Here is an 11,506-nt window from a genome sequence, read left to right on the forward strand (position 1 = left end):
ATAAATAACACCAAATGAGAATTTTCCTTTTGTATCAGCTTGACTAGGAAGCTATTTGAAACAAAACAAACATTATATTGGGCAAATCTATTGCGGTTTAAACACTACATTATTCTTATATTCTCTTTGATAACATGGTTTGTTGTATGGAATAAACGCATTTGAAGAGTTACTTAATAAGGCAAATTATCAAATCCCAACTATCTACAAATTTTGTGTCTTGCATTGAGACAAGCGACCACCAATTTTTTGACTGTTGGAGCTTTAGGCAAGTTTATAAGATTGCTTAGAAAGAATTTAAAAATAAAAGAATGTTTTACATTAGGAGGATAATCTAAGGTGGCTATCTGCATTTACAAAATATTTTTACTACTTTTCAATTATCATGTATAGTAAGATTGTTCAAGTGAATTTTGAAATATATTAATTAGGTTAAATAATTATAATACTTTTAATTTATATTATTTTTAAATTTTATTATTTTAAAATATTTTTAATCAAGCTTTTAATTTATTTCAACTTCAAAAATAATAACCAAAACAACTTGTTGATTTTTTATTTTTAGTTTCTATTCTTTACTTTTACTTTTTAATTTGTATTATAGTTTGTTTATGTTGTCTAGTTTATGGATTGTCGCTGCTTTATTGAGTTAGACTATGGATGTAGATTGTAGACTCAATTTTCCTAATAATTTCTCTAGAAAATGAAATTATTGGCCTATATGCACACTAAAAAAAGGTTCAATCAAAATTAGACAGAGGACAGTTGATTTTTAGGACAATTAGTTTATTGTCAATGACTCAAATTCAAAAAATGAGGTATAAGCGTCCAACAAATCAAATGTCTAGAAAATCGACATAAGTTTTAAAATCTCAGGAGAGGTATACATTTTTACTGAACATCAAAGGAGATTCATGGAATTTTAAAAAAATTAGGAAAGGTTCAAATCTTTTTATCAAATTTTAGAAAAGTTAAAGTTTTTTTTATCTAAATTATATATATATGCAGTAACAATGATGATTAATTTACCTCCAAAATTCCTTATTTTCTTAAAATAAAATACACTCTCGTTCTCTAAGATTATGTTTGCATAACATGAATACAAATTGTCAATATTGTTAGGGCTTATGCCTTTGCCATATTTTAAATGCTCCATTGGTAAATTCACTTTCCTTTGAATTATCATCTTCATATTCCTATCATCACTTACCATAGAAAACTATGATTTTGGGTTCTCAATAGACTCATGCTAAGATTTTAGATTTGAAATTTAGATTTGAATGAATTTAGACAAATTTCAATATAATTTTATATTATATTTTTTCTAAATCCAATTTAACTCCAAATTCAACATCTTTCCAAAAATAAATAGACATAAATCTAAAATGCACCACATATTCTGACTTGAGCGTTGGCGTAAGCTCAATGAGACCCATGGGGGTTTCTGAAACTACGTTTTATTTTTAGTTACCAACCATCATCAAAGGTCTACAAACACAAAGATGGAGACTCGATTATGGCATCAACCATCACTGCTGATATGGTTTTATTTATTTATGTTTGATATGTAATTGTCCCTACCTCTCCTAATCTCTTTTTCCACAAATTGATGTGGGGAGAGGACCATTGATTAGAACCATGCCAGAACGTAATGACCCCCACTGTCATAAATCTCCATAAATAAATGCAGAGCTAGCGTGGAAGTCCCATGAAACACTGCTTCAATCAATGTCGAGGCACAGCCAACCACCAGCCAGCCAGTTGCTGCCAGACCCAGCTCTCAGTTTTCTTCTCCACAATGGTAAAAATGGAGAACCGTCCATCATCTTCTTCTGGTTAGGTCAACAAAAGTTAAACCCATAAATTAATTAAAGTGGCCATGTCCTAAAAAATTCTCGTGTCACGCATGATCAGTCCAACACGCAATCCAAAGTGGCATGCATGCAAGGCCCCTTGACGCCTGTCTCAATTACGTTACCTGTGACGGTAACCCAACCGCACTCGCGATGTACCTGGCCGCGTCCCCCGCGGTAGCAACCACACAAAAGACAACCGACCAGTTCAAAAAGCAAGGCCCACTGCCAAACATCATTCGCCAATCGTCATCGGTGAGAAAGACACCATGCGTTCCCGCTGCGTCTTCATAATTAAAGGGAACACGGTTTAACTTTAACCAAGCTCATTTGGACATTCCTGCAGCTTGCATTGATAAAGGCACCACCAGCTCTATCTAACGCATAAGGGCACTAACCTTTCATAACCACGTACAGCTGAACCACCACATGCATGCCGAGAGGTCGACACCGCAATCGCAGGTCCACCTAAAAGTTATATCCCACCAATCCACTCTCTCCATCTCTCATTCGCTTCTTAAAGAAAGAGATGGCATTCAAAATTATCACAATTTCTTTTAAAATTTGATAAAAGATATATACAAATCTCATTCTATATTTAGGAAAAAAAAAAAAAAAAGCATATGATAAGAAGGTACAAGTGTCTTGTAGAATTTTTAAAATCTTTAAAAAAGGTCCGCGTCTTTTTGCCACATTTTAGGAGAGATCTGTGTACGAAAATTTTGAAATTTAAGAGAAGATCCGTGTTTCTTTCCATGATTCTAGGAAACTTCAATGTATTTTGCCCTTTTAAAAAGGTGCACTCCTTTCAATTAATGTTTTTTGTCCTTTACCATCTATTCACGGTTATAAGTAGGTAGGAGACCTTGAGCTAGAAGGCACCTCATGATCAAGGCAGCTCCTCCACTTCTCTATTGATCTCCTTTCTTCCTCTGTGCATGAGTTTCTCTACATGCAAGTAGATTGTAGTGTTGAAAATGGCAAGTGGAAATGATCATCCTGTGGAGGGAAATGGTTATGGCTGCTGCGAATGCCAGCGGTGGGAATGGATGAAGGGATTGCCCATAAGGATAGGAGAGAAGCCAGTGGCTGTTGGAAAGAAAATGAAGAAACTTGGTCAAGATGATCCCAGAAGGATTATTCATTCGGTGAAAGTGGGAGTGGCCATCACCTTGGTGTCATTGCTGTACTACTTTGAACCTCTCTTTGCTGGCTTTGGTGCGTCTGCAATGTGGGCTGTTCTAACTGTCGTGGTGGTCTTCGAGTTCTATGTAGGTATGCTTCTAAGTCCTAAATTCATTTTAAACGAGCAAGTTGGTAAATATAGACGTCCACTTTGTACGTAAAGTATCTACATTTAGGATGGAACAAGTGATATTCCATAGTGCCTAGCCAAAAAAAAAAAAAAAAGTGACTACTTAATTAGCTCATGAATTTTGGTGTATATAGCACATTCATCTTAAAAAATATTGCATTGGAGTGTGCTTGTTTGGAAAGACGAGGTTATCAGATTTGATTAGTCATTAAGAAGATTATAGGAGGAGGTTCCCGTAAAACTCTATTTTCTTATTTCCATTTTGCTTTTACAACTTGACATATAAACGAGTAAACTTCATCATTTTCGAGCATTTAACTAAGGATAAATATACAATAATAAACGTCAAGGAGTACGCATAGTATATTTGAAAATCTCAAGTGATATTTTTTCCATTTATGTTTGATAAGGTGAAGAAAGTGAACGCAAAATCTTTACTCTTATGTTTATTATTGTTCTGTTAAATACACTGAAGAACCTAGGAAGATTGATGGTTTGAAAAAAAAAAAAAAAAAAAACAAGACAAGAAAAGAGGAGAACGATCAAGAAAAAAAAAAAAAACTATTTCAAAAGTGAGATGAATAAATTTGGCAAAAAAAAGTTAATTATTCAAACTGAATGATAGTTATTTTTTAATAGAGATATTAAAACCCATTTTTGGAATTTTATTTAATATCTTGAACAGTTAGGTGAATTGATGGTCTTGTACATTATAAATTCTTTCAATCTAATTAGGAACTTTCACATCCAAATGTTCGTCAAATACTATCTAATGATTCTTGAGGATACTCAATGCAAAATTATTAGGTACACAAGGTATGCATTGGGACCAATGTGATTTCACCACGTGCACAAAAATAAAATTATAACTTTCTAATTCAATTAAAATAAGCACATGGTGAAATTATATCCATCCCGGTGTATAGATTTGGTATACTTAATATCTTCTCCTCTCCTAATAGCTTGATTTTCTAGGTAAATGGATTCCTTCTATTTTGTTACATTCAACCAATTCAGTACTGAGAGAGACAAGAAAACACACTTTACTTCCATATTCTGTATACTATACATTTCCTTTGTTTCCTTTCCAGTAGTCTTTAACATGCATTTTGTATCACCCATGTTTCATGAATGCCTTTAGCTCGAAGAGAATGCCAAGAAACATTTTCCAAGTGACATTAAGAACATACCATGTAAAAAGAATTTGCATATCATTCTTAGGTCTGAGTATCTCTTACTAGACAAGGAAGAAAAATATTTAGGTTAAGCCACCTATAGTTATTTTCGGAAAGTTTAAACTGGACCAATATTTTTTAATTCATAATCCTTCATAATTGAAGGATATTTGATGTGGTTAGGTAACCTAACTAATAATTTTTCACAAGAAAATATAACTTATAGTGTGGGCGCTTCTAAATTTTCTTAAATTATAGTAGTCCAAACATATTATGGTTAATTATGACTCGACCCACATCTCAAACCTCTCTAACACCTGAATTGATTGCTATCTCATTTTGGTCAATAACTTATTCCCTAGAAAATGTCTTCAAGGTGCTAGAAATTGAATTTGCGACCTTAGCTTTAATACAACTTGTATAGCTGAGCATCTGCAGCAAGGTCTATAACTAATAGTGAGTTCATTATTCAAATACCTACAAACTTCATTAACTCAAACGGCATGTTTAACTATGAGTTGACCTATACATTGAGCCCTGTGCAAATTAGTGATGACAGACATAGCAGGCCAAAGATTCATGGTGAATACCCAGAGAGTCTTCAAGGCTCCTCTAGAAATTGAACTTGTGACCTTATTTAGCTATAATACTACTTGCAGAACTGAGCATCTGCCGCATTGTAGCAAATGCTATAACTATAGTGAGAGCATTACAAAAATCTCTTGAATTTTAGTAACTCAAGAACTATGTTTCTAGTATGACTTGACTATACTTTGAGCCCTATGCAAATTATTGATGTCAGACCATACTAATCCAAGGATTCAAGATGATTACACACCACATACAGAGTCTAGGACAAGGTTGGATCAACACCCTATGCTTATTATTGTATGCCTTACTTTCTCTCTTTGGAAATTGTTGACAATTGAAATGCATGCTTCACAGGAGCAACACTTGGAAAAGGGTTAAACAGGGGATTGGCAACACTTGTGGCTGGTGCTCTAGGTGTTTTTGCACATGAATTGGCTAGTCTTTCTGGAAAGAGTTGCAAGCCTGTACTCCTTGGCTTATTTGTCTTTCTGCTAGGTAAATGAACATGCACAGATGTGGCATATTACTTCTACTAGTTCCCAAGTACAATTTGTTGCAATATATAACATCTGATATACTCTGGATTTGATGTGGTTGGGGTGTGATGTTATAATACAGCTGCTTCAGTAACATTTCTAAGATTCTATCCTAGACTGAAGGCAAGATATGACTATGGGCTGTTGGTGTTTATATTGACATTCAGTATGATATCTGTATCTGGGTATCGTGACGAGGAAGTACTTGGAATGGCCCATCAGAGGTTGTCAACTATCCTCATCGGTGGTGCTACTGCTGTGATTGTATGCATACTAATTTGCCCAGTATGGGCTGGTAATGATTTACACAATTCAGTGGCCAGCAACTTGGAAAAGCTTGGGAGCTTCTTAGAAGGTAAATATTGTGTTTTGTTTTGGTTTGCCTTCTTTTATTTTTATTTTTTAATTCTTGCACTAAGTTCAAAGTATGACACTTCAACAGCACATAATTTAGTATTTGACATGTATTTTTTACCTGCAAGATAGCATCTCAAAACTTTTTTGTGGAGTGATTTTTTAAGTTTGAAAGAGATTGTTGGTCTAGAATTCAATTGTCATTATTTGTCTTTATTTTCCTAATAACAATTGGGATAATAAAGGTTGCATATTGAACTCAAAAAAGAAGCTCAAAAAAGTGACAGCATGACTTGGGAAAATGGATATGAACTGGGAATAAACAAGCAAACTAAGATCAATCAAAAGACCAAATAGGTTGGTCCAGCAATTGAGGAAACGCCAGTTGGGTTTAGATGGTACGCCTCAATAACAAGAAGTAGTAATTATAAGCATTCTTGTGGCTAAAATACCCATAGGAGCTTTTATAATACAGAGCACCATTCATGCAAGCAAAAAGAGTAACGAGACTCGAGTATAAACTAGAAAATACATTTGTTCTTGCCTAATTTTATTGGATATCCGTTCCTAATTTAGGCAGGTCTAGAAATGAAGCAATTTCCAAGAACAAAGTCTCAATATTGTTCATTGGTCGTATTTTTTGCATGATCAATTGGCATATTCTATCGGAATCCTTGAAAAAAAGTTATGGTTATCTAAGAAGTAGTGTGCCAAGGACAAGGGGGCTCCCCTCATTCAAGGAGGGAACACCAATAATAATTGTTCTCCTAGAGTTCTTGTTGATAAAATCATAAAGCTTTGACAAATCAAGTGGTTGAGTCATTGGAACAAGCCAATGACCCCTTGCAAGAATCAAATACTTGTAGAAAGAAAGTAATCGGTCAAACTCGATACAACATATGCATGACCAAAGATGTCAAAACCCTACTCAGTATGTAGAGTCTCGGCCCAGTAGAACAAAGATGGGTTCCCATTATTCCCAAGAATCCAAGGTATGCTGTGATATATCCCCCAAGCAGGAGAGGTGATGAAAGCATGAATACAAAGGAGAAGATAATATCTGGCTTCCATGAGGTGGCACGCTGGAAATGTGACGCCATATCATCCATTCTTAGAACGATAAGCACGGTTGTCATATATGGAGGTCAGCCCAAGAAGAAGTTAGGAGCCAATTAGGGTCCTTAGATCAAACAATAATAAGGCCTGGGAAAGGGTTAAAGTCTGGTCTAGTCCAGGGGAAAAAGTAAACAAGCTCAATTGTCATTCATTCAAAATATCTTCAATAATCCTTTGCCAAAGGCATTTAGGCAGCAAGAAATTGATAGTTGTGATGGTAGCCAAGGCCCTGTTAACCACATGTAGTATTTTTGGACAATCATGAAACTCCAAGTGGTTCCAAATGCTGTCAAATCCTAGTCACTTCATATGATTTTGAGAGCCATTATGCACGAATCCTTCGCAGTGTCACTCAAAGGCAAGGTCTTAAATTTCGAAGCTCCAAAAGTATGGAAATTTCGATTTCGATGTTAATTTCAATTTCGATTTGAAAAAATAATGGAAATTAGTAGTAAAACATGGAATTCTTTGTGAAACTTTAGAAATGGTTCACAGACATAATAATGTAAGTTTTAGGACTAATATATTATAAGTTAAATACATCTATGTTGTGTATGAGGTGGAAAAGTTGTAATATTGTATGTGTATCAAAAGTATTTGTAAGATAATGCGCATTAAACATATTTAGTTAATACAAATGAAATTCATAAATCATTTAAATATTATTTATTATACAAATAATGATAATTTAGACATGAACAATTAAATAAAATGTTGTTGTATGTTTATCTTTTCATATAATTCCAAAAGCGCTTGTAATAATCTTTTGATTCAATAAAATAAATTAAGACAAAAACTTCACTTCACTCCTAAATCTCTCATTTGAATTTCAAGGAAATTTCATTGCATAGTTAATATTTCAAAAGGTTTTGCTAAAATTTTGAGATTTCGTTAATCGGATGATTCGTCGAGATTTCGATGGAAATTATGTAAGATGGAAATCGACTGCCGTTTCGATTTCAAGGGTGATGGAAATTGGAAATTTCGCCAATTTCTGGGAAATTTAAGACCGTGCCCAAAGGACCTCTTTCAACTAGTGTTTGAACCTTCCACCATAATTGTGGCTTCCAACTATCTTAACTATTTGAAATGCACTTCATTAGCTCTTGGAAGGTGATAAAATTAAGAGTGGATCTGTTGGTGGTGGTGGGACAAGGACCTTGAAAATCCACGTAGAATTATGCTCAAAGATTCACCATGAAATCTCTTTAAATCCCAAGGTTGATCCTAGATGTCAAGATCGTCATCTTAGTGGCAAGGGATTAGTTTTAATTTTTTTTCCCTTTGAATTCTCTGCCTGAAACTCTATAAATCTGCTCACTTAAGTTGACAAACAGGTTCAAGTTGTGGAAAGACGAAATTAAACGTACAAAAAGAAATCTTGAAATAAAAAACTGAGAAACTTAACCTACCTTGGTTAATTCCTTAAACCTACCTTGGTAAAAAAATTTGACGCAAATCCAAAATGAAGGCTAAATCCATTTAAAGAGATACAAGTATTACCATATAACCAAGACCACAAACTTAAAATGATACATAAGCTTGTAGGAATCTGAAAAATGAGATCAAATGTTTGATCATATGAGAATTCTTCGATGGGCATGTGGTCCACTACAAATCATGCCCCTTGATGATCATATTGATGAGGCATCAACTCAACTTTCTTCCATTCTGCCTTGGATCTCTCCCATGATCTAGTCTGAGCACAACATAGCTTCTTGTTAAGTGCGACAACCACTTTATTAGCTTCATCAAAATGGGTATCAACATTCTTAGCATGGTAAAGAACCTTCTCCAATTAAGCAGCCACTTATTTCATCTTCGTATTCATCCACAAATAACGCATCATGCCCCCATCTCTACGAGAAAATCTTTGGAACGACTTAAGTTAAACATGTTTGTAAAACAAGTTGCATGTAGTTTAATGATTAAGTATTAGGGTCATCCCACTTGGCATCGATCTCTCAATCTTTATTCCAGCTCAATCGCAAGTAATAATTGCGATCATTCTAATGCTAAAAGATTGGAGCCTTAATACCACATGTCAGCCACATGAGTAACTAGTCTTGAATCAAAGCTCTTACCAAAAATGAGAATTTAGAAGGTACCAAGGTCTTAAATTTCGATTCAGACTAAAATTTAGAAGCTCCAAAAGTCCAAAAATTTTTATTTCAATTTCAATTTGAAAAAAACAATGAAAATTAGTAAAACATGGAATTCTTTTATGAAACTTGAGAAATGGGTAATAGGCACAATAATGTATGTTTTAGGACTAATATATTAAAATTTAAATAGATTTATTGTTGTGTTTGAGGTGCAATAGTTGTAATATAATACATGCATGAAACATATTCTTAATAAAATGTGCGTGAAACATATTTAGTTAGTATAAATGAAATTCATAAATTAATTAAATATTATTTAATATACAAGTAAAGATAATTTAGACATGAATGGTTAAATAAAATGCTGTTGTAAGTTTAATTTTTATATAATTTCAAAAGCTCTTGTAATAATCTTTTATTTCAATAAAAAAAAAAAACAGATTAAGAGCAAAATTTCACTTTGCATAAATCTCACATTCGAATTCCAAGGAAATTTCATTTTATGGTTAAAATTTCAGTAAGTTTCGCTGAAATTTTGATACTAGAATAAATTTCAGATGATGCATTGAAATTTCAACAAAAATTATTCAAGATGGAAACTGACTGCCATTTCAATTTTAAGGGTGACGAGAAGCATAAATTTCGATGGAAATTTCGGCAACTTCATGGAAATTTAAGACCATTGAAAGTGCTATAGGGGTAAGTAGAAAAGAACTCCTTGAAGTAACTCCATTCATTCTTGCCTAATTCTACTGGTTCCTGTTCTGGCCTAGGCATTGGAGCTAGGATCAGTGCCAAAGCAATCAATATCACTAGTAGTTCATTTTGTTTATAGGAGAATTTTTGAAGATTAGTACCAAAACCAGAGTCTTGTATGTATTGGTCTGCCAAATTTTCGCAACATCATTGTTTACACTCAAACATGACTGAACCCCATGTCATCCAACTCACTATTAACTTATCAATTTTTCACTCGCCTAGGGGCATTATTGATTCTTTTAGTACATTCACTTGTGACTTAGATAGTTAGTCACGTGTGAGAATGTATTAAAGTATCAACACTAGCAAGACACTTTAACAAACATTATTGCACCTCAAAGATTTAAGATTTTTTTGAAACTGTGGTGCTAATCAAAGGAGGCTGAAAGCACAATGAATATTAATTTTCACCTTTAGTCCTTTATGACTTCTAAACAGTGAGGAGTAGAACTGAAAGTGTGGACTCAATTTACAGGTTACGGAGTGGAATGCTTCAAAGTTCCTACAGATGGGGACACTGTGGATCAGAAGACAGCTTTCCAGGAATATAAAAGTGTATTGAATTCAAAAAACACTGAAGAATCATTAGTAAGTCTCTCTCTCTCTCTCTCTCTCTCTCTCTCAGCTTCAGGTCAACTAATGTATTCTCTCTATTTTTTTGAGGTTAATTTTGCAAAATGGGAACCTCCTCATGGTAAGTTCAGGTTCCGTCATCCTTGGAAGCAATATTTGAAAATTGGAACCCTAACTCGACAATGTGCCTACCGCATTGAAGCTCTAACCGGCTACCTTAATGCTGAGTTCCAAGTAATGTCCTAGCTAAATAGAGAAATATTCAATTACAAGAACAATAGCTTAGCCATTAAATATATAATTTATACTGCGATACAGGCACCGCTAGAGATTCAAAGAAAAATTCAGGAGTCATGCACAGAGATGAGTTCAGAATCTGGAAAGGTTTTGAAGGAATTAGCATCAGCAATCAAAACAATGACTCAGCCATCCTGCACAAATCCACATATTGCAAACTCAAGAACTGCAGCTAAAACCCTAAAATCCTCACTCAAAACAAGCCTATATGTATGGGAAGACACCAATATTCTGGAGCTTATACCCATGGCAACTGTAGCCTCCCTGCTGATTGACATAGTCTCATGCACAGAGAAAATTAGCGAGGCTGTTCATGAGCTAGCCTCCCATGCACATTTCAAGACAGCAGATCCTCCGACAGAGACAAATTCCGGCATGGATGGAATTCATCATGTTATTAAGATTGATGGCTCATCTACATGTATAGAGTAATGTGGGACTCCACGAAAGGATCAGCACAGGAATGTGAAATCACTCTCAATTCACTGCAGAGTCTATCTGATGCATTGAGAATGTTTCTATATAGTTGTAGCTCTGTCCTCGTGTTGAGTACAATACAATACTTGAAATCATCTCTTGGATGATGAAAGCTCTGCTAACCTGAGCGATGCAAAGGTCTTTGTTTGCAGTCTGAGGCTTTCAGTAGTATCTCTTAATGCCAATTTTAAATAGGATCAGTATAGAACTATAGAGAGCAGTTGATAGCCGCAAGAAAGAAGCAATGAAGATGCTTACTGTGTTTTAGATGGCGAGGAGATGGTTTTGATCCGATTATCAAGGGGATGGATAACAAAATCCTATTGGAAATAGGTAAAGATCTGATTACAGTTGA

The 11,506-nt window shown here is 34.5% G+C and overlaps 1 protein-coding gene across 1 annotated transcript; it reads left to right on the forward strand.

The window, feature by feature from the left end:
- The first annotated feature begins 2,801 nt into the window (after positions 1-2,801).
- Positions 2,802-11,506, forward strand: LOC131147693 (aluminum-activated malate transporter 2-like). Its single transcript, XM_058097218.1, has 6 exons — positions 2,802-3,128; positions 5,289-5,429; positions 5,553-5,825; positions 10,280-10,392; positions 10,468-10,611; positions 10,696-11,506. Exons 1-6 carry the CDS (start codon positions 2,831-2,833, stop codon positions 11,104-11,106), a joined length of 1,380 nt encoding a protein of 459 aa, XP_057953201.1. The 5' UTR covers positions 2,802-2,830; the 3' UTR covers positions 11,107-11,506.

The sequence above is a fragment of the Malania oleifera genome, chromosome 2, assembly GCF_029873635.1.
Source record: "Malania oleifera isolate guangnan ecotype guangnan chromosome 2, ASM2987363v1, whole genome shotgun sequence".
NCBI classification, from domain to species: Eukaryota; Viridiplantae; Streptophyta; class Magnoliopsida; order Santalales; family Ximeniaceae; genus Malania; species Malania oleifera.

Excerpts from the sequence above, each read along its gene's own strand:
- LOC131147693 (XM_058097218.1), top strand. The coding sequence starts at position 2,831 with ATGGCAAGTGGAAATGATCATCCTGTGGAGGGAAATGGTTATGGCTGC. Across the intron at positions 5,826-10,279 it reads GCTTGGGAGCTTCTTAGAAG|GTTACGGAGTGGAATGCTTC; the intron begins GTAAATATTGTG and ends CTCAATTTACAG. Across the intron at positions 10,393-10,467 it reads AAAACACTGAAGAATCATTA|GTTAATTTTGCAAAATGGGA; the intron begins GTAAGTCTCTCT and ends TATTTTTTTGAG.